The sequence below is a fragment of the Lineus longissimus genome, chromosome 11, assembly GCF_910592395.1.
Source record: "Lineus longissimus chromosome 11, tnLinLong1.2, whole genome shotgun sequence".
Lineage (NCBI taxonomy): Eukaryota > Metazoa > Nemertea > Pilidiophora > Heteronemertea > Lineidae > Lineus > Lineus longissimus.
In genome coordinates, this window is record NC_088318.1 from 12,949,861 (window position 1) to 12,974,581 (window position 24,721).

The 24,721-nt window shown below is 39.9% G+C and overlaps 1 protein-coding gene across 4 annotated transcripts; it reads right to left on the reverse strand.

Moving 5' to 3' along the window:
- LOC135495372 (lysophosphatidylcholine acyltransferase 2-like) lies at positions 1–24,358 on the reverse strand. Of its 4 annotated transcripts, none has more exons than XM_064783904.1 (13): positions 24,119–24,358; positions 22,801–22,943; positions 13,321–13,544; positions 10,920–11,093; positions 9,872–9,930; positions 9,297–9,331; positions 8,800–8,854; positions 7,960–8,042; positions 7,599–7,724; positions 7,219–7,366; positions 6,193–6,291; positions 5,852–5,993; positions 1–5,602 (listed from the first exon to the last, which is right to left on the reverse strand). In XM_064783904.1, exons 1-13 carry the CDS (start codon positions 24,278–24,280, stop codon positions 5,403–5,405), a joined length of 1,650 nt encoding a protein of 549 aa, XP_064639974.1. In that variant the 5' UTR covers positions 24,281–24,358; the 3' UTR covers positions 1–5,402. The 4 variants fall into 4 exon arrangements, with proteins under 4 accessions (XP_064639974.1, XP_064639975.1, XP_064639977.1 ...); XM_064783905.1 differs by lacking the exon at positions 13,321–13,544 and adding an exon at positions 20,782–21,002; XM_064783907.1 differs by lacking the exon at positions 13,321–13,544 and having other exon boundaries at positions 24,119–24,260.
- Positions 24,359–24,721: the final 363 nt, after the last annotated feature.

Below are 24,721 nucleotides of genomic sequence, written 5' to 3' on the forward strand. Positions count from 1 at the left end.
TTGAAAATGGTGCATTAAAGTATTTATTTCAGTTAAGTATTGTACATTTAATCTTCATACAGAATGTCAAAATAATCAAGATTGGTGAACATAATCAACTGCTAAACACAATGTACATTTCATACTTCACAAAAGATAAGTAAACATTGGTACATTTCAAAACAATACAAAACTGATCAGATTAAACACTACAATGGATTTTATGAATCTGGGCAGCCTTCTCAAGACACAGTGGCAATATGGCAATGCTTCTGGTTAATTTTAAACAGGGTGTACCAAAAAGTAGCAACCTTGAAAACTTTGGTTTGCATTTCTGTCACCAAGTAATGAAAAAGATTCAACTGAGAATAAAAGGAAAAATATTGCAATCTTACTGACTGGAAAACAATCACACAACTCTTCACAACCATAATTTTCACACATAAAATTATTTTCAGTCTGCTTATTTTAAACTTTAAATATATTCAGTGCATATTTACACAATAGGAATTTTCAAATTCAAGTAAATATTCAAACTTTTTAACTGAAATAGTAGGCCTTAAGGCACCAAAGAGTCAATGACAAGTAACGAATCCTACCATGAATAATTGTGATCCACATTTTGAAATGGGTGGAAAAACGATCACAGAACATCAACATTATTGACACAACATTGTCAACTTTTTAGAAGAATAGAGAAAGTTTTATGCCCCTCCCCCTCCCGAGATGAGTCGAGCAGACCCCATACATTAAGAAATAAACCACCCACACAAAATAATGTGTGAAACTATCATCACTCGCACTAACAAAACTATCAGTTAGTCAACTGCTTTTCTGATTTGGCTACAACAAAATACTAACTAAAGTTAGTAATGCCATCTATAAATACACAAATGAACTGTTTTGTACACTAACGCAAGTGTTTCTATCGGTGTGGTATAATTGCCTGTGTAAAAGGCACTAATTATGCATAAAATAAAAGACTATGAGCTTCTTTCTGCAAGTGTTCCAATTGGAAATTCAAAATGTCCATTTGTCAAAACTGACAAAGCCTTCATGGCAACCTGGTTTGATTTTAGAGCTTGGTGAAGGCAGGGATGCCAAAGACCGAGCGCTGTAGCAAAAAGTCGGCAAAAAATCCTGTTGAATTAGCACTTGTTTATTTTGATCCAATTCGAAAATTTAAAGATCCACTGAGAGGTGACACAAGAGATCCACTGAGAGGTGAGAAAGAGATCTTTCAATTTCAGTCATTAAATTTAGTATTTTGTATTCAGAGGAAAAGGTCTGAAATCTGCCTAAAATCCTCAATTCGACATCCCTGTGAAGACCCAACAATTCCTTCAAGTTGTGGCTCATCTCTGTTGAGGATTATACCATACCAGGGATATTCTTACCAAGCTGAAGTACCAGCGCTATAATAACAACTGCTCACACCACATCACTATTCGGTTTCACTAACATTACAAGCACTCTCTCCAGATCAACCAAACACAAATGCAATAGTGATGGCCAGACTCAAAACAAAAATAAATTGACAATATGACTGAACTTTTCTTTCAAAAAAGCAGTACATGTACACAGGGTCACTGTTGCTGTGGATGCAATCTAAGTTTAAAGAGTCTAGATTAATCAAAATGTCAACACTGAACATGCTGAAGGCATAATCAATAAACCCCTTAAAGGGGGACTATAGGCAGAAGCTAGGGGTCCACTGTGATTTTCAGGCATCTTATATATGCAGTTAGGGAACAGGGTTTGGTTTGACTGACTGATCAGAATACTCCGCATTAAGCTTGAATAGTACTATTCACCTATTGGTCAATTCTTGTACATGTAACTTGACTTGGCCCACCCGGTTTCCTTCCTATAGTCTCCCTTTAAACCTCAGGTCTAGGTAGGACACAGAAAACCACACTTGCGGTACCAAAGTTTGAAATGTTGCTATAAGAGGAAAACTATTTTCTTCTGAATCTTTCCAAAAATATCCCTCTGAAATTTGAAAGGGTAGAATTCCTATATCTGGTCATTTCTCCACAGAAAACAACATTCTATATACAATTTACACTAGTTGCTACACATACTGCACCATTATGCTATTAAGTAAGCAAAGACACCAAAATTCATGTAAAAACTGTTTTGTTCACAACTACAAATCACCAAGGAAGCTACAAATCATATCACACATGTACCAACAGTCGTCCTCTAGCAAAGGGGCAGGACTTGTCGAGTTACTGCTACATCAAATTTCGTGGACATTTTCAATGTCGGAACAGACACCTGCATAGAATGAACAAGGCCCAAAGTAAAAATAGCTTTTTGGGAGGATAATTTTTTTGAAAGTTATAACTCATTGTGCATTTGTTTTGGCGACTCTAAAACCATGTTATGTAGAATATGGAATCAGTCTTGGCTGGGCCCAGTTGTTCAAAACAAGTTTGTCACGAACGCTGGCATTAACTTGGTGTGGACTTCTTCAGTTTATGGTTTGCTAGAGTGACACATTTTACAAAGTAAATGGCACCCTTTTTAATTTCAACCAACAAATTCTCAAATACAAAATACACAAATATCATTGGTGTGATCTGGTTTAACAATAGAATGTAACTCTCCCAAATGATATAGGATTAAATAAACATGTCATCAACAGCTGTACATAGATGTATATCTAGAAAAAAATAGCTTTTTTATAAATTCTAATATTTATATTGTATGTGGGAAGTTTTAAATTAGTGAAGTCTGATCTGTTAGAGCAGTTATAAAGACTGCTGGGAAATTAAGCTAAGAAAATTAGATTGTGAGTTTATTATGCAATAGGGAATGCTGATTAATTCCTAAATCTGCAAACTTTAAAATGGTATATTGTGTATGAAACACCAGTGTTCTGCTCTATGAATAGGACAAACCAATAACCGGCAATCTGAAAAATAGCCTTCAAACTATTGTTTATGGTCACCGAAAAATAGTTACAGCATTTCTTTATTGCGGCTCACAGAAACGAGCATGAAGCTGATACATTTCTAACCTATTATCAGATGTCTAAGAGTCTCTACCAAACCGCTAACAGCCGCTATAGTTATGTGTTCAACGATGAGATTCATTCATGGTGGACGCAACAAGTACAGTATGTCAATTCTTTAAGGGCTCAAATAGGAGGCTTTGGTGGCCCATTGTTATTAAAGTTTAGCCTTATGTTTTTGTGTAATATAAGATTATAGTTAGGTAGATAAGAATAGGTATCTAAACTCTATCTTAGAAACTATTTCTCAGCCTACAATTGACGTTTCATGGTCTAAAACATCGTGGCATAATCATGCAATGACATCCGCTTACACAGGCTGGAATGGTGGCGATTCAAATCAATAAGCAGGTGTTGGACCAAAATAAATTTGCTGGAATCTTTTGGGGACAAAGGCACTACTTCCAGTTTGATTCGCCCCAAATTTCACCAGGCAAAAACCGAATTTCACCAGGCAAAAGAGAATCTGACGAGTCTATTGTGACCCTTAACTGATATATATTCATCTGAATCACCACTGTGGTCAGGACTGTGTTGTCAGAATCGGATGTTGCACGGACTGGGGATGAGCTATAAAAGCTGGGTGCTGTACCGAAGTCGGTAACCTCAATCGTATCCGACTATGATTGTATCGATTTTAAAACAGGCGTCATATTTTCCTGACTGTGTTAGAAAACTGGACTACTTGCCTACATACAAATTTTTTCACATCACTCAATGTCACTAACAGATCTTTTTTACACCACTAGGAAGAACAACCAGTGTAAAATACGGGGAAGCGTATAATAATATACATATATCATGAAAAAGTACAACAACTTTACTTTTCTTGGAAAGAGGACGATGAAATTCGGCATAAAAAAAGACCATCCAACCATGGCATCTTAACATATAAACAACAACACATTAAGTGAATTTCTCTTACTGGTAATTTTCGTTTGGTTTTCAAGTAAGAAAATCAACTATGCTGACTTAAAGGGCTTTTTAAACACCACTTAAATGTGCACAAGCCGTCCAATTTCCTTTCCTTGTAACTGTATCAATCTGTGAACCATTGACATTTCTCATTTTTCATTATTCAAATCTGGTTTTATATCCTTTAAGCTCAGGGGATGAGGTCCCATTTTGCTTGCATTTTTTGCTCAGTCTGCGAAGGCCTTGACTTGAGGTTGGCCAGACACACAGCAGGGAACACAAGCTCAGTAACATAGAAAAGAATCACTCGATGAAAAGTTGTAGTGCTGCACCATCAAATTGTTACAAGTCAACGTAAAAGTCTGTAAAATATAGCTAAGCAGGACTATTTTATTTGAAGTCGACTAAAAAAATCGTACACATACCACCTTCAGCGCCGAACCACGTATATCAACGTGGCCCAAATCCCCCTCCCCTTTGAGCTGGTTATCGGAGTCTCATGGACTTCATGAAAGAACTACGCCATCGCCATCTTCAGGGCAATGCAGGAACTGAAACGGTCTTTTCAGTTCCTACCGTGCCCTACGCCATCGCCATCTTCAGGGCAAGGTAGGAACTGAAAGGACCTTTTCTTGTCTTTTCAGTTCCAGCCTTGCCCTGAAGATGGCGATGGTGTAGTTCTTTCATATAGTCATTTAGTTCTGAACTACGCCATCGCCATTTTCAGAGCACGGTAGGAACTGAAAGAACCTTTTCTTGTCTTTTCAGTTCCAGCCTTACCCTGAAGATGGCGATGGTGTAGTTCTTTCATGAAGTCCATGAGACTCCGACAACCAGCTCAAAGTCAAAGGAGAGGGGGGATTTGGGCCACGTAGATCTACGTGGTTCGGCGCTGAAGGTGATACATATCAATTCTCCAATAAAATACGTGCAATTTTTCTGGGCAAACTTGGTACGATATGAAGTATAAACAACAGCTATAACTGAGTACAAGAAGAACAGTTGATGAGAATCAGCAGGACGTCCTGACAAGCGCGTGTCGGGAGACTCAAGGGAAAGAAGTCATGGTTAAACGACAACTTGCTTCCCAATCATAGCCGCGAGAGCGTAGCAATACACTCATCCTGTCCATACACCTTTCAGCAGGTCTCATCTAAGAGTCCGACATTAATCTCAAAGCTGACGAAGATCGACAGTTCCACAGAGAAAATGTGACAAACAGGGTTTTTTATCATCAAATGGCTGGTTTAGATTTCTTTTTCTTGCAAAATATACCAAGCGTGTTAGAAATACTTTGAGGACTGACATCTTCTAAAGCTGTCAAAGGGACTCATTGAGACGAGACCAACTAATGGCACATGTTCACACCGTCAAAACGTCCTGCGCCACATTTAAAAGATTTGTACTGTAGTTACACCTCTGATGACAATTTAAACAGGGAACTCTACGCCTGAATTTCCTGTGTCAAATAATTACGGTTGGCCTCATGTCAATCTGTCTTGGTGATGCCTGGTGCCATAATATTGCAGTTGGCATTGGCGTTCATTTTCTTCATTTTTCGCATCTTCAGGCCACCGTTGCCGTTGTCTGGGATGTCGAGAGATTCATCAGCCCTTGCTCGAAGTTCACGGTACGTCGTGAACAGCCGGGCATATTCTGGTTTCTTCACTGCATATGCCTTGAACTCGTCTGAAAATAACAAATTGTTCGCTAGTGAAAGTTACTGTAATCACACTTGGAACAAACTGACATGGTTGATTATATGAGAGACTAGACACAATAATCCAGCTGTACCATAAATTTTATGACAACTAGAGAACATTTCTTTTCTTACCATAGGTGATTTTCTAAATTTTATGACAACTAGAGAACATTTCTTTTCTTACCATAGGTGATTTTCTAAATTTTATGACAACTAGAGAACATTTCTTTTCTTACCATAGGTGATTTTCTCGTCTTTGTTGGCGTCAACCTCATTGAACAATTTCAAGATCTCAATGTCCTCCATGTTGAAGGAGTGGTGTAGGATTGACGTCAGCTCTGGTAGGGTGATGTAGCCATCACCATGGACATCGAACAGCTACAATCAAAAGAGAAAAAATAAGATACAACCTGAGAACCTATACTGTCAGAGATCTAGAGTTTTGGTATAACCTACTGATGTATAGAGGATGTACCAAACAACCCAAAAGGTCCTATGCAGTTAAGCCAAAGGCAAATCTCTGTAGTTGTTTACCAAAAACAATGCTTGATATGGGAGAAAACTGACATTTACTTACCCTGAAAGCGAGCTGTAAGGTTTCATCAGTATTGGCTGGCATCGAGATGAGTGACAACCCGATCACATACTCTCGGAAATCAATGGTGCCGGAACCATCCTTGGGGAAACAAAAAGGACGACTACAAACATGTTGCCCAACATCAATACAAGAAATTTTAATCATTCTCTTTCACCAGTGCTGATTCCCTTATGTGTATTATCCTGACCCTATCATACATATGGACATTTTTGACTATTGGTTTATAGTTTCCGTTTTTATCCTCAAAAATAGCATAGTTAGATCAGCATGATGTGACAAGACTGAAATCATCATGCATCATCACTGTGACCATGATCACATGCCATCACAAGTCAAGAGGATGCCACAATAAGGTAGGGGTGCAGAGGAGAACCTTTCTGCTCAAATGTACATTTGCTTCTTGGGCTTTTTCTACTCATTGACACAATCAGAATCCAAAGAAAGACAGGCCATGTCTTGGCTCACAAACTTGTCAGAAAAGGCCAATCTTTATATGTACATGTAATGATGTCCTACATGACACTGCAGACTCCACCTGCACATGAAGCGACTAGGACTCCATTAAACTGCATGCTTCCTGCGAATGAGGACTAGGTGACCTAAGGCCAAGGCATGTTCTAAAGGACTGCCCTTGATGAAAACAGGCATAACAATGAGCTAAGGCAAAAAGTTGGACATATTTTCTTCGTAAAATCATCTCCTTAGATCAGCACTCACTTACACAAATTATTTTTGCTCCAATTTTGAAAATTCAAAGATCCACAGAGATTTGAGGCAGATATCAACCAGCTGACAAATTGAGCATCCATTATTAGAGGAAAAGGGCTGAAATCAGCCTAAAATCAGAAATTTGACATCCCTGCTGAAAAGAAGATGTAACTGAAAACGAAATGTGAGGCCAACAGACCTGCAGCCAACACCCAAACTTTGCCGTGGCGCACAACTTGAGGATGACGGTTACAAAAATCTGAAAACCGACGAATACTACTCATCTGAAAATCTTACCCGATCGTACATATCGAAGACTTCTTTGACGGTGTCGTTGACTGGTAGACCAAGATGATTGGCAAACACCTCGAGGGTGATGTGACCCTTCTCATCAGTGATTGAGGAAAATTTGTCCAGCAGTTCTTTCATGTTGTCGAAGTTGATGCTGGAACGAGTAAAAGAAACGTTTTAGATTAAAGCGCTTTATACTGGACAACCGGTCTGTCTCAACAGGCTTTGTATTCATTCCCAAGCCTATTTCAGAAACCTTTCAGCAGAAACCAACACAAACTGTGCTGTACTTGGCAATTTCAGACCAGTTGAAAGGACCAAGTGTTGCCAAACCCACAACTTCCAATCATAAGTCCGATACACCTCCACTGTGCAACTGCACTTACCCAAGTTTCCTGCTCAGTTTCTGGAACTCGACCAACCCTGATGTCATGGGCATATTACGCTTGGCTGCATACATCATCAGCCTGCAGTCGTCGTAGGTATGGTCAGTGGCCGGCACACCAAGGTTTCTGTGATGAGAAAAGATCAAGTTATCAAAGGTCAACTACAATAGACAGATCAACAACAGATACATGTTTCATTAAACCTGCTTAAAATCTCTATAAAGTTTGCATTAGACTTTATGGCCATTCATGATGACTGTAAACCCCATGAATGGTCCTAATATTGATGTTATACTTTACTCTGACAGGTATGACCTGACTGGACCCTTAACTTTAAAAGGAGCAAATTATATCAACTTACTCTGCCATCAATGCACGCACATTGTGTGCATACAGCTTCGGATCAGCTATCTCTTCATCACTCGGATTATACACGGGAAGAAACTGAAGGTGGAACAAAATAACAATCAAGGTAAGGTCCTGTAAAACTTTCTGATGAACTTGTGATCAGGTAACCTTACAAATAAATTTCATTGCCGACTACATGAAAATTTCAACGAGGCATCATAATTTGTGTTCCACTCTTAATGCAAACCTAAATATTCATGTCCATTTCAAGAAAATTCTATTTCAAAGAGAATCTGAACCAACTAAAACCAAAAGATTTTCTACTTAATGGGTATTGCCAACATTTTCACTGTCAAAAATACATAGAGTCTGTTTTGACTGTTTACAAAATGTCTTGCTTGTGTTTTGACTCTCTCGGGGACAACTGTCACAGACACTCAACGGTTAAAATACACCACACTGTTAGAATGTCACCACAACACTATCAAGTGTCACTCATTACTCTTTCATGCTAACATGATTTTCTCTCTCCCAATATCGGATCCACGGCATTACATATTCATGATAAACATGTCTCCCTCAACTCCACCGGGTCTAGTCATAGCCGCCATGGACTGTCATTGTTGAGTGGTCGTTACCTGTTGGTACTGAATGCCTGTCAATATCTATCATGTTAACCCCTCGAGGAAGAATTATTTCAGAGTTGTTGGTAGTTGCAGAGAAACACAGCCAAGCAAGCTACTGATGAGCACTCTTAAGCCCTTGGCCATCCAAATGTAAGTAGTGGGCTGTTTTTTCCAGCAGGGCTCAAATTTACGATATGAATTTCATACTTGTTTATAAATGGACCTACCTCAACTTCCATGTAATTGTGAAATTGACACAACGTCAACCAGAACACCAGCAGCCTGAAATTAAAGCAAAATATAAACCATTGGAAAGTCCTAATGGAAAAAGGGCCATGGCCAAGGAAGAGAGCCCTATAAAGGAAAAAGGGCCGTGGCCAAGGAAGAGAGCCCTAAGGGAAAAGGGCCGTGGTCAAGGAAGAGAGCCCTAAGGGAAAAGGGCCATGGCCAAGGAAGAGAGCCCGAAGGGAAAAGGGTCATGGCCAAGGAAGAGAGCCCTAAGGGAAAAGGGCCATGGCCAAGGAAGAGAGCCCTAAGGGAAAAGAACTTATCTCTGAAATCTGCAATTACACCAGTTTGAAGTGCAATACAAGCATAATATCACAACCTTCATTTATTATTGATCACCAAAGTTGACATGATAAAGACGAATGAAGAGAATTTTCCTATCTTGTGCAGACAGTGCCAAGACCAATATCAGAGCCCATTTTGTTGAAGTACTTACGCTCCAGGGCCGTCCCATGTCCAAGTCACTGTGTCCTGTAAAGGAAAACATGAGTGAATGGCCAGCAGAATGTTGAATGAATGAATCAGAATTCTATGCTGTGAGCAGAACTTGTAAGAACTTTATAACAGGCCATGATGAGTATACCGGTCCAGAGTCCTTGCCCAGAGGGGTGAGCCAAATTTAGGTTATTTTTGACTACCCCATCTCTGACCTGGGTAAAGGACCCCATCACAAGCTACTCATCTTTGTTACAGGGACACCCCTGTCAGCAGGACACCCTCTCCATTAAGGACACTGATTTTGGTCCAAAATTGGCCAATTCAATTCAGTTTGACCTGATTAATCAGGACACCTATATCAAGAAAAGCATTTGTCAGTCCCGAGGGTGTCGGCCTAGTTCTACTGTATTTTAATGGGTTATTTTGTCTTTTGATTGCCCAGCCAGGCACCAGGTAAGGAAGCCAAGTAAAGAGACTTTAGCCAAGGCTATACAACTGATGAGTGTCGTCACGTTGGGAGTCCTGGGGACAAGTTTTGAACCAAGGGTCTAAGACTGTTGACTTTATACTTACGAATCTATTAGGATACCTGATACAGACCGGCTGTACAGGAACACCAGGGTAGAAGGCACCTGAAACAGCAAATACATTACATTTTATCAAGTGCTTAGTCCTGAGTTCAGCATATGTAATCCACATAGGTTTTTTTGGTTGTTTTTGCTGATGGCTGGCCAATATATTATTAGGCCTAACATATCAAATGTCTTGTTTCCTGTATTGCCGGTTTTTTCTAGATATATACAATGATAGTATTCAGCATAGTGTTAGGTCTAGTTCATGCATGGTAGTATTGGAAGAGGTGAAGATGGAAGCTAACTCTATCCTAAGTGAGGGAAATTTGGGGTGGGGCAGTTTCAGGGTGATTCCTGCCTCCTCAAACCTCTAATTTTATGGGGTATTCAGAATCATTGTATGCACTTTTGAGGTGAGAAAAAGGAATCGGGGTAATACTTTTTTGGGAGGGGGAGCTTAGTGTAGGCGCAGGGGGCAGGGTCAGGCAAGTGTCTGGAATGATATTTATGCCATAAGGCCTCATGATGCATATCATTTTGAGCAGTTTGAAATGCGACATTGGCCCACATAGACCTATCACAACAGTATCAACTATTAAACCCAAAGCACATACAATTTCAACACAAATCAGCTCAACATGCTACATCATCTGAGCACACATTTTATTATTGGATTGTATATCTTTCAATTGATTTTGAAAGCTTAACAATGGAACTAGGTTAAACCACCCTAGGGCTAATTAGAAAATCTGAAATATACAATAAATATTGGTTCACACTTTATCATATTCATATTTTGTATCTACGGATACATGTTATACAATTACAAATAGGGAAATTTATCAAGAATTATAAGGACAATGTATCATTGCTCCAAGGTTAACTACTGTCTCACCCCATGCAGGCACAATATCGGGGCAACGCTTTTATCTAACACTTTATACCCATTTACGTTTGGATCTGAATTTGGCCATGAGATTTAATCTACAGATTGAAAGTTTAATATCTCCCCCGATTTTTTACCTTGGGTCTGCGATCCATAAGCTTACCTGGTTTAAATGTGATCAGTGCTGATCGATTTGTGCAAGTGCCTTCGGGAAATATGACAATCTGGGGCCACTTCCCACCAGATTGTGCTCGTTCCTTAATCTCTTTTATGGTATTCGTGCGCGAGTTGGCATCTTCCCGTCGTACAAACACGGGCTGAGTGTATTTGATCAGCTCTGAAAAGATACACAGATTATGAAATATGTATTAACATGTTGCTACGCTTTGGGGTGGATTAGGCTGCTAGTCTTCATCAAAAAATTTAATGCACAAAAGTACAGGTGAAATTCTTTTACAGGAATCTGTAATATGCCACCACGCCAAGTAAGCTTCACAACACCATGAACAATTTTAGCCTCGAAAACACAAACAAGTCACTATTTTTTATTAGATTTTCTAAAACCGATTCTCTAAAATAATGTAAGCTACTTATTATTCATGTCTAGAATAGCTGACTGTCTACTTGCAGACTACACCACAAACACATACCCAATCAAAAGAAATGTCCTCTGGATGCCACACATGTCAAAATCATCCGATTTTCCGATAGATACTGTGATTGTCGAATGAAAATGTCATCGCCCCATCCTGTGGCATCCAGACAGCAACAATGAATTCTCTTTTAGTTTACACAATGATGTCCATGACTGACATTGTTCTCACCGACCTGGATGGCCTGGTGACATCTGTCCTAGGTGTGGCACAGCTGTTTGCCCTCACAGATAGTCACACCATGATAACATTCTGGCACTACATGAATTGATTTTATTACATTTCTGTGAATGTGTCAGTGACTGCAAACATCATCATTTTCAATGCAAATATGGAGAGATTTGTACAGACTGCAACTGATGATTTATCATCAAAGGTCAGATCCAAATATGCTCACCAGCCTGCTTTGATAGTTCAAACATTGGTTTGATATAGTCTAATAAATGTATCTTCACTGGCAAAGTTCAATGTTCAAAGATCAATGTTCTTCAAACTTTCGTCGGGACACTACAAAACTCCATCAGGAAATGACTTGATCAGTGTTGAACATCAATGTTGCCAACAATAGAATTTCCCTGCAGAATCCAGATGATGTCATCAACATCTATGATGAAGTCTTGTAGTTTACAGACGAAAATTTGAAGAACATGACTTTCAAATATGATAAAAATGCTGAAAAATTAAACAGCTGTTTAAATTCAAGAGACAATACGATGTCAATTATAAACCATGCACACACAGGATGCTGAGAGTGAGAAATGCGAGTTAAAAATCTTGACAGAAAGCTGTCTCCATAAAATCAAGAATTGATAAAGACAATCTTATCTATTCTTGATAGAATACACAGTACCGGTAAATCTGAAAAATTGGTTGCCAAACATTTAGGGTTTTCAGCTCATGCACAAGAGAAAGACTGCTAATTCTATTCTAAATAATCATGCAGAAACAACAACATGCAAGCTTACACATGGTTTCACATTAGTTCATGCAAAATGAAGAAAACATGCAGGGCGGGACACACATTTCAGCTATTTCCAATGATGCAATTTGGACCATCTTGGACCGTCTTGACCACCAAGGTTTTTACAACCATATATGTATCAGTTTTTACCACCATATATGTATCAGTTTTTACCGTACACATTCAGACATACAAGAGCACAAAAACTGTGGATCACCATTATAAAGTATCGTTACAGCTTGGTTTCCAGAATAGCGACCCACAAGCAGGCATCCTGTGGAATCGGAAGCAATCGCTCACCTCATGGTTGGTTTACCATGACTCGGGAGAGGTGGGATATTCTTTGGAGCTGGTCGCAACTGATTCCACAGGGTGATAAAGATGCAATCAAAACTGTATAATATGGCCTACAAACAGCTGGTAGAATACCTGTGTACATTTTCCGATGGCATCCATTACCATCTGCTAATCTGCACTGGCTCTCCGTAACTACCCAAGGTCAACCTTTCGACAACTAACAATGATGACTACACCACCCAGAGGCAGTGGAGAAAAGAGAACAATGGAATCTGCATTATTCAGGTTTGTAGCCAGACATCTGGTTAATGTTCGCATGACCAATACCATCATTTCAAACATGGACAGTGCTAGATTTATCCATACATTCAGTGATTCTACATGACAGCATTAGCACACAAGAGCGTCAATACAATATTGTAGTGTAAACATTACGAGTTGAAAAAGGTTTCGACTTTTGAATATTCAATCAGCTGAGTTGTGAATTCTCCTCATTTCTCCTTTTTTTCTTTAGTGACCGTTCACCAAATAAGCTTCTGAATTGAAGAGAATCCTAACTGATGTGTTACCCATTGTAAGCCAGTTACTTTGTTAAATGCCTGCCTTCATCATTCTGTAAAATTAATCTTTTTCTTCCAGTTACTGCTACCTACTTCCTAGGATGAGCACTTCAGCAACTGCTATCTTGGATACCCCACTTGATAGCTCTCCCTGGCCACATGCAGGAGCGATCCCATCAAAATAGGTTGAATGGGGAGCGTAGATGGCAATCGGGGCTTCGGCTGCTGACGCCCGCTTGCCGATGACTTTAACGTATTGGAATCCGAAGAGGAAACCGATGGTCCGCAGGCAGGACTTAAGGGGCCATGCGAAGAGCCTAAAATCAAAAGTTATTGACATGATGGAAGTTTGAATTATTGTATTGTGCGTATAAGCCAGAATCAGAGGTACTGCTGCCATGAACTAATGAGGTGTGATGTCATGATGATAGGAATTACATAGCAACTAATGTGATAACTGACGGACGTAATTGTGGATTACATGTCGGTTGCTATACATTCAGCTATGTAATTGCCACAGGTCTGTCAGATGATGACATATGACTGATATTGAGGGAGTATATTAACAAGGAGGGGTGTGCACCTTACACAACGCACCAGTCAGATCTGAGCTTAGGAAATCCCCATTTCCCAACAACTTTTTCCTATATCCTGTACCCTGATTTTGGGATGCTGGCATCCCCAAAAAGACCATGGGATTTCCCCCTCCAATATGAAGAACTCAACCGGTTACACCTTACCCGGGTATGCATCAAAAAGTACTTCCAGCCACAAGGACATGGTCATCTTATTTTTTGCCACACAATGAAATATCTTTGTCCTAGTCCTGCCAGTTGACAGAATGGTGTTGCACTTGCAGCCCTAATTTTGTTAGTACCATGATGCCCTAGCTACCTGACTCATCTTGTAACCTTCAGGAAATCAAGAGAAATAAGGTCACCGTATTAGAAGAGAATCGTTTCCATTACAGTAATAACATTCCACTTAACCAATTTATTTGTATCAGATTGTATTAGGAGATACATAGGAAATCGAAAGAAATAGTGCTTGAACACTGTGACGTATAATGAACAGATTGTCAGGGGGCCAGAGTCAAGTTATTTCAGACCATCCCTCATGGTGTGAAGTTTTTGACTAACCGGAATGGCCAAGGAAAAGGGTCTAATGCCATGGGGTGATGGATCCTTTTTTGGAAGATATCATTCAACATAGAAGTCTTCTTGAAGAGATTTTCTCCAGTATAAGAGCGGAGATGAAGCGAGAGAAATCCTTGGTTAGTATTAGTAAACACAAAATCATATGAAATGGCTGGGAATATGTACATGATATCCAAGTCATATGACATCATAGACACATGAATGATAAGGTTAAAATGCTTATGAGAATGAGTCAATCAGAACTGCGGAGACTAAGACGTTTCTATACTACTAACTGCAAATCTAATGTTTCTGTTAGTCAGCTATTAAGGAAAGTGCTACTAGATTGTACTACAAAACAAGGGTCAGGCTTTCATGCCCTCCTTGACAAATCACCTTTCCCACTGCAACTGTCATTTCTCTGACGTCCTTCCCACATAAACCTTGATATAAGCTAATTGGGATGTTATATAAAACTGATGGTGTTGTAATCACGCAATGTTGTTTGAAATAAGATGCCAGTAGTGTAATGGTCATCAAGCAGCTAAAAGAAATGAAAGGCGATACACTATTCAAAGGAAAAGTGAGATTTCTATGCCCCCCTCAAGGTTTGACCAATAGGCGCATCACCATTTTGGTAAGAACTTGAAATCCTCAAGCAATTGGAACTCACCCTCCTTTAAAATGAAGTGAATTACAATTTCGAGGGTGGGAGTCAAAATGGTGGTGACTTTAGTCAACCCTTAATTGAGTGTCATCGACATGTAGGTCAAGTGGTCTGCATAGGGAAATCTCAAGTGCCTTCCACCTGGTGTTTAGTACCTCGCAAAGGTTGGGTCCCCAGCAGCAGTTAATTATGCTCAAGTACTTTCCTCACACACCTTATCAGATAGATAACTGGAATGATGTTATATTAAACTGATGGTACTGTTCTCACACAAGGTTGTGTGGCTCATTTGCAGGGGTCGTCGCAGGTGCCGGCAACAAAATTTGAAGGTAGCTGTATGCTGCAACACATTATCAAGCAGGATTGATTTCATGGCAGTCTCTTCAATAAATAATAAAAGACTTTGTTTACAATTGCGACAACCTGCCAGAACTCTAACCTTGTACAGCTGATTGGTGTCGGTTGTCAAATTACACAATGAATGCTAATTAGTAATTAACTATTCGGACGTTCCATCATGGACGTGTCATGGAGACATGCGATATCGCTCGTTTGCAGAGGACGGCTGCTGATATGCGGGAGACCCTGAGATGAGTCCAGTGATAAACAATACTCTGGGATGAAATTCTCTCTTTGCAAGGCTCTCAACTGGTGGAACCCAGAGTGTTTGTGCACAATCCCTGCAAAGGTGATTTGTCAAGCATGGCAGAAAGTGAGATAACCCCAACACCAGACAGGGAAATAATATCAGAGGTTTCACACTCCCGCTCGAAAGAGAGTCAGTATTTCTGAAGTACCTACGCTTCAAGATAGGCATTTTTCTAGCAGCAGCCATGGTTATTGGGCTGACGATATAGTTCTCATTTATGAAAGCGAGGACGTTCATTCCATCAAAACAAGAGGAATGGGGTGCGATACATAAGATGGGGGCCTCCTCTGGGGTTGCCTGACGACCCTTCCTCCGAACTCGAAATCCACACACTAATTGTTGTAAATAGAGACTGAAATGCAGGACACTGCCAACGCTCCTAAAAAGCAAAAGAAGGAGGATTTTTAAAAAACAAAACACCAGGGCTGTTTGCATGCTCTGCTCAAGGTGCACACTCTGATTCGATCCGATCTATCCTGACTGTGGTTTCCTTTTCAGTGGACCCGTTTACACGACGTTTATACGACTCACACTCATACAATCTCCGCAGGGATGCATAAAATGTGAATAGGAGTGTCTCAGCGACTCAGGTGATTTTCCTTTGTAACAAAAAGTGCTTAATGGCGCACAGTAGTCTACAAAAGAACCGATTATGGGCCTTTTTGCGTTAAGTCTAAAATGGTCCAGATGCATCTGGACTAGACCCGTTAGAACAAGCTCGATAGTGAACATGAGTACCAATAATTCTCAGCATACACATGGGAAATTCAGACCGCATTCAGTTTCGATCGGATCTCATCAAGTCTTTTTGTCGTCATGTAAACGGTCCTTATGCGTTGAAAAAGGACCCTAAGTGCACTTTGCTATCAACTCCCCTATAAAAAAAAAGGTTTTAAAATAAGCAAGCAGTGAGGTGATTAACAATACATGTAGCAGCATGGGCATAATGAGAGACCTCACAACCAAGAAGTGTGGGATTCCAGCATCTGCCCTTTGCTGCAAATTTAAATAAGAAGCAATCAGCAGCCATATATCACATCAATAATTAATAAAGACAAATCTTTATCAATTTTTGATCATATAATATTACTTATGAACTTCGTGAATGAAGGGGAGAGAACATACCAAGATTTGCTTGATTTACATGTAGGACCTCCTCTACAATGAAAATTGTATGAGAGGATGGATCTCTCCCCAAGCTAAAGCTAAGCACCTTCAACTACAGACATGACAGACACAAACTGGAAAAATCATCTTTCGAAGACAACTGATATGATCGAGATGCAGGTTAGATGGGTTGCTATTGAAGTATCAGATGCTAACTATTGGCACTACAGGCTAGGTACTGCCATGCTAAAACTTACAGGTTGTTGTTGTTCTTGCCTTTTTTTCTCAAGAACATGACTGGAACTAGGACAGCCCACAGGATCAAGAGGTTATTTCACTTAACTACAACCACCAGGGGAACAACTGAAAGACTATACAGATGAAACTCCCTTAGCAAACACCTCTCTATTAAGGACAGCACATCAGTCATGAGGGTGTCCTTGATAGAGGGGTTCGACTGTAAGGAATAAAAGGCGTGCACCAGGCATTTTGCATGGCCGAAGTGACTTTTCCCAGCTGATTCAGTCACAGCATGAGAAACGCTTTCACTGGCATGATCGCATGAGACATGAATTTTACTCTTTACCTAGGCGTGAGAATCTGACTTTTTACGATTCTAGACGCTTTTAATCACATCAGATATGCATGCATGCTAATGTAACCATGCCAGGGCGTATAAATTGTCGATTGTACCTGGTAAACAGTTCCACGTTTTTAATCAGACAATCGCAACCAAGTAAACAAAAGATAAATTTTTAATTCTAGATGATGTATAGTCTATAGTGTAATCTACTATGGTAGGCTAATATCAAAACAGGTTTTCGACATGAAACCTTCCTTCAAGTCTCACATAGAGATGAGGCAAGTCAGACAAATCCTAGTTTTCTTCAAACCCGCCTGTCAAAAGTACCCATGCCCACAAATGGGACTGAAACTGTCATTTGGCTTGCATGTGTCATCGCAGGTGCCCCAGACAATAATTTGTCATCGCTGTGATCTGTGATAAACGTCAACCCCTCAGACGTTGTTCAACGGTTTGTATCAGACATACCGGCATTCCAACTCATTTTTTGTGCAAACGCAAACGCCAACTTTGGTGTTTGATTGATTCTTAGTCATATTTTCACAGTTTTATGGACTTGCACTTGCATTTTTAGGGTTTCTGAGTCATCTGACACAATAATGAAACTTTACAGTATGATCACCACCTCTCAATCACCAGATGGACGATTCTCATGGATGGAGTAATAACACACAATTCCAGCTTTACAAGATAAAAAAACTTTTTCACTAACAGCCGGACCATCTGCCACTTCCTGAAGTCTATCACAGATGAAACTAAATTAGATAAATCCCGTCACAATGTCAATTACAGGCATGTAATGTTTGGTAGTTTGGATCTAATTGTCTAAAAATGTGGGCTAATAACTTTGAACATGTAGCGATGTACTCACTAAATGCAGCTGGGCGGTTCAGACAATATAGGGGTTCAGAAAATTACACAAATGATGGAATAACGATAATTCTATGAACTACAATTGTCTTGATATTAAGAGCTTATAAATGTGTCAGCCATACAAAAACGGGCCATAGTCTGGCCCTTTAGCCTATAGTTGGCCATCACCCAATAGAGTCATTAGGCAACAGTGTGAAAGGTCATATTTCGACATTGTACTTGCTTATATAGTATGCTTTGGTATTTCCTGACATGCCAGAGCCACCCAATGGCTCATTTATAAGGCTGGGCGAACCCTGACTATAGGATCAACTCCCCCCGACAAAATCCTTAGCCATTTCACCACAGGTTCACCTCCCTGGCAAACTAGGCACCCAATCATAGTCCCAGCGGAGAGAAGCAATGTAGGGTAATAGGTGTCTTGCTCAAGGACACAGATATGAAACAGCAGTGATCCGTCCATGGTAGAGTATATTTGACCCATCGGCTTTAATGAAAACATCATTAAAAACACGGAAGCAAGATTCCTGCTGGTGCAAGCACAAATTGTCCCCATCGTCATATGATCACACAGACCTAAATGATGTCGTCATGTAGGCTATGTGTTGACAAATCACACCAATCATCATGTGGCCAAATTTTTCCTGTTGCATACATGCAGGTCAATATTGGCAAATATGATGATCGAGGTTTATAAAGGCATACCTAAATGCATAGTTTATTAGGCAATCAAAAACCATGTAACTGTCAGTCTGTAACAGAATCTGCCAAATGAAAAGCAAGAACGTCCCCCATATAACTTAATTTTTTTAGGGGGTTATTGGTTTAGCCTAAACACATTTGCCAGCACTCAAACATGAAATTGTGTGCGGCTACAAAATGCAAGTCGAAATGTTGCACCAGTCATCACATACTGTCCAGTACTGGGTCTCATTAAGGAGCTGCGGAATTGTAGTCGCTTAGGTCTCTGACTGGCGACATGAGTACCTTGACTTCAACTTGCAAACAGATGGTACTGGTGATTTCAGGCATGTTTTCAAAACAATGATCCCAAAATATCATGATTGCCTTCCACAATGGAGAAGCAATTGATTGGTATGAACATGACACTCTTCAAGCATAACATTCGCCTGGTGCGTTGTCATGGACGCTAATATTCAAACGGCCCCAACACAGATCTTCACAAAATGCATGTACTCTTGTTGAGCAAAGATTTTATCGATTGGAATTTGTTTGAACGCGTTTTGTTCATTCTGTATCAAGCACAGGTAAACCTCCATGATGAACAATCCAGGGGTAAATATTGAGCTAATAAAATACAATACAGATAAAGAACTAAATACTAACAATGCTGACAATTCATTCCTGGCATGGCAGCAGAGCTTACCTTCCAGTAGACCAAGATACAGTTTCCCTTTTGTTTTCAAGTCAGAAAACTTAATCAACTTTTTTAAAGGGGTACGATTTCGTATTTCTTGATCCTGTTGGTGGCTCAATTGTACACAATGCCGTAGTGCAGATCATCATGCATGCAAATTTCAATTTCTTATGATACAAGTTACGACATGGGCTGACTGGATTCCAGAGGCAGAGTCCATCTGTCGTTCCAAAATCACAGTCTTCCTATCGACTCTACCACAAGAGACTGGAGTGAAATTTACTGCAAACCCTCTGAAAACTCAAAACGACAGCGGCCCATGATCAAATACTGCAGAAAGTATCAGCAACTATCAGTACATGGTGATATTTTATCTGACTCAGTGCAGATGTACCAATAATTCTCATTCGGGATGTCAGAACACGATACAAGATTATGGTCAAGATAATGCAATTTTTGCACTAAGCTGATAATATGAACACATTATCATACAAGATTTAGAGACAACTGAGGCAATATTTTGAATAAACATGCTGCACGTGATTGTTGCAAATACACAACTCTCGATCGGAATATGTATTCGTACACACACTACTTGTATCTTAAAAAGACATATTTATATTTCTGTCAAGTGATAAATTAAAGTTCAAAATAATACATTGAAGGAATGGGATGCATGCTTTTAGGGTGAAGTGTATTGAAAATGAAACAAAAACATTTGAAATAATTGACGTCGAAAAAGTTCACTTTGCAGACAATTTACTAGCCACATCAAAGCGTGAAGGAGGCATTCTCTCACATGGGTTGTGTTTCAAAAACATTTCTTCATTTTGATTTTATGCTGGGTATGCATGGTTTGGTAAACAAATCATATTGGTCACACCTCTGCAGTTTATAACAAATTGACTTGTTTCAACTGCGATGAACCACACTGATGAAGCCGCAACGCCTTAAAAAATCCTAACTTGCTAAAACACCACCCATGTTTGGGAAAGCAAAATCGCAAGAAGCAAAAATAAGCCATGACTACGAACGATTAACGACCATGCACCTACATGCACATTGAAAACCAAAAATCTGGAAGCTATTGAGACCGAAAGACCACAATCAAAGATACGAAGCACAAGTCAAAAGTTGCATAATGATAAAACATCTTCATACTTCCGAATATTGGTACATTTGCAGCCTCTGCCTTTGCGACGACAGCGCTCCACAGCATGCACCCTGAAGGGACCATACCGTCCATGAACGACGAGTGCGGTGCTATGGCGATGATTGGTGCCTTCATGGCGGAGGCACGCTCGCCAATCACACGTATCCAGTGAAATCCGCCGGCGAAGAACATACTTCGCCAGAGTAGTTCCACGATTATCCTAACACGACTGTGAAGAGAGACATGTGAGAGGGTTAGAAGCAAAGCTAACTACAGGTAAGGTTGTCAAAAAGCTGGAGATTAAAAGTTTTTGATGGGTTACATGGGTTTGAATAATTGGTCAAACTGGTTCCATTTTTCAGTTCAGTTCACATACCCACTGTTTTGTTTTCGGTCTTCTGGACGCTGATTCACTCTCCATACATTGAAAATATGAACATGACGAAGGAGAGTTTCTTTCCATGGCATGGGGAGTGACAACAGCTCTCCAAAGGATGGTAGGTGACAGGGGGTGGATTGTCAATTCAAATTTTAGGGGCACTATGATTTTTTTGCTTTGGTTTTCGGGCAAGGCCTGAACAATGAATGAAAATGAAATCAGTTGATTATGTCCCATCACCAGGAAAGAGAGGGTGTTACATTTTTCCAAGAGGCAGACCTCTCAGAAATTTTGAAAAATATTTTTGATTCACAATTATATTCATTAGAATAGCAGTACAGTAGAACCTCCCTTCGTGGACAACCCTGGCCTGTTAGTGTTGGCAGGACACCTTTTTCTTTATTAGGTACACCAATTTTCAAAATTCACTCACTATCTATTCAAGTCGAACCCAGTAAAATGACAAGAAGTCGATGCTTTGATATATGCGTCTTTTACTCCCAACGACATCCTTTCCAGAAGGCCTACTGTACTTAATCAATATGTCATTGTGAAAGTCTATGACCAACATGACCAAGTGCCCTATCTTGACAAAAAAGAATGTTTACTTCGTTCCTGAAATACTGCCAAAATATCAGAAACCTTTCACTTATACAATACATTCATGAGCTAATTTGAGGCCTTCAAATTGGATCACTGATTTCAGACATGCAAAGCCTGGGATCCCAGGGTTCTGGAAAAGATTTAACTTTTGCACAGCTCAGATATAGGCATACATGTCCAACAGTCATCTCATAATGCTTATATACACTTATGACCATTTACCAAGGAGGAAGTACTTAAATTCCATCAGCATTGCATGGAGGAAAAATAATCATCATGTAGTTGGCCATGACTGCTATAAAATACATGTACATGAGGAGTATCATGGGAGCAGATGCGATTACAGCAATTTTTGTCAGTTTTCTTTTTTCTCTGATGCCCCTGAAATTTAAGATTGAAACTTCTTCCCATGACAAGCCAAATACATCAGAATTTCCAACCACAAAGAACGATCACTGACAACCATTAAGCCATGGCCTGTTCATCACGATCATCAGGTTGTCTCTCATGGGACCTCACAGTTCCTTGTTCTCTGTGCATACAATGTAGTCATGATGATGGACAACTTGGTCATATTGGACAACAGCAATGAGTCATGGGAATATGATTTTGATGAATAACAAGAATGTCATATAATTTATGGATTTCAAAATAGAATTATCAAAACAAAATGATATACAATGGTGATAAAGACTTAAAACATACATAACAGAATTCTGAGTTCTGGTCTGAAAGGATTCCGAGGGCCTTTTTAAAATTTCAATAGCAGATTTTTGGTAATTATACAAAAATATTGCAACATGTATACTATTACTACATGTATTTTGTTCCACATTTCTAGATGAATTTCGACTTTGCATGTTACTGTATTCAATGACATTTTTATTACCAGGTCCACAGGGACATCAGAGTTGTTTGCAAGTCTGGCCAGTTTTTCTATCAGCCTGGTAGCAGTACTCGTACGAAACAACAAATCATGTAACCCCTTTAATCAGTTCTCAAACTAAATCGCTCAAACCGTCACCAGTCTACTAGTCATAGTTACCTTCTCCACCCTGAAATTGGTTCATTTTTCTCCTCCTCCTTCCTGCCGGCCATTCCCAGGCACGCCAGCGGCCATGCCAACAGGAGGATAATCACAATGGCTAAACATCGGATTGGGAAGATAGTGATAGTCATCAGCGCGATCTGAAACAGTTATTTTGAAACAGTAAGTACTTTTCTCGAAATTGTGGCATGAGACTGAGAGGACGAAGAACAGTCGGTGATACCGACAGTCATCTTAGCGCAATCTGATGCAGTTTCTTAAAACAATATGTGTTTTTTAAACAATATGTTTAATGACCAGTTTGAGAAGGTGAAGGGTATCCTAATTCCTACTCCTCTTCTCCTTTGCCCATTACCAGTCACCTGTAGTTATCCTCATAAGCCCAGTGCACAGTCTGAATTGATCAGGAAAAACATCATCATTCATATACAAACAGAGAGAACATCATGAACATGGAGAAGGGAAAAAACCTGATGTTTTCACACATTGTCTTTAGAATCTATTTTAGGCCTGTAAATGACACTATGATATTGATAAGAAACAATACATGCATGTGGGTCCGCAATCATGATAGACAAAGGAGTTTCTGTATAAGTGCGAAGTGCAACTATTTAAAATTCATTGGGCCTAAGCTGCACCTCTAAAAATAATCTGACAGTTACAAGTGACCTACAGACCACACCTTTACATGTAGCATCTAGCCATTATCATGCCATGGTATACTTTTGCAAAATAAACTGAAGACATGGATGTGATTGTGACAAATGGACTATGTGATTTTTAGACAACAGGGCCTTTTAATCTACACAGTACCAATTAACAAACCAGACCAGATCGCATTGCTCACGATGTGAGCTGATCTTTCCCTTACCGTGCCACCAAGTCAGCCAGTGACTGTGCAATGTCATGAGACGTCATCATGATCATAGGCCTATTATATCGCCATTACGTCTTCTGATTTTGTGGAGACTTTTACGAGAGACAAGCATGACAAACATCACGTCTCTTTGAGACCTCTTTGGATTTCTGGCTTCCTCTTCTACCAGAGCCCTTTTTACAATAATTTGACCCCTTACTGACATTTGATTCAGTAGCCTAGCTCATAGCTGCGCTGGGTACTTGCGTTTGTCTTTGTCTCCTCCAAAACAAAGAGTTTTTCTACCGAACTTCTACTGTCTTTAGTAACGGCATATTGAGCTGCATAGGCCCCCTAAATGTGAGCCTTGGATCTAGGGTAGTTGCAGCTCAAAAAATAGATAGAACGCATCAACGACCCAGCTGAAATCTACACGCGTCGCATTCACGTTGAGCTCACCTTGGCATAATCATACCAGTTGAAATGCAAACGATGTGAAAATGGATTCTTGATTTCTGGAAGGACCAGCGATTTTTGGCGTGGAAACTCAAACGGATGCATTTTATCGTATTTGACAGCGTCAGGAATTATTCCATTAGTTTTTTCCACCCCTGGAGGCATCGTTAAAGATGCTATGGCCGGATTTCATGCCGTAAATAAAGAACAAATTCGAGGGATCCGCCGAATTTTTGCCCGACAGTTAAACAGGAAGCAAAGTCTAATAGTCTGGACATGCGCACTTGCAAAACTGGTGATCGTTCACCTCATGAATATTAAATAGCCGGCACCTGACGTCACGCTCCTTATATGGTAAACCTGCATAAGAAGTAAACAATGGCACGTGCTAATGATAACCAGCTGGAGGAGTCAAAAGTGCCCAGATAAGCGATAACCAACTGGTAGAGTGAAGAAGTTTGACTGCATCCTGGGGGGGCGGTTTGCCTTGCCCTCGGCATTGGGTTCTGATGCAAGGTTGGTAGCTATGGAGTTGCTATTGGAGGGGCTATTTTCACTCATTTCCTTTCATATCGATGAAGGAAAAAGGTGACCAATGCAGGGCCA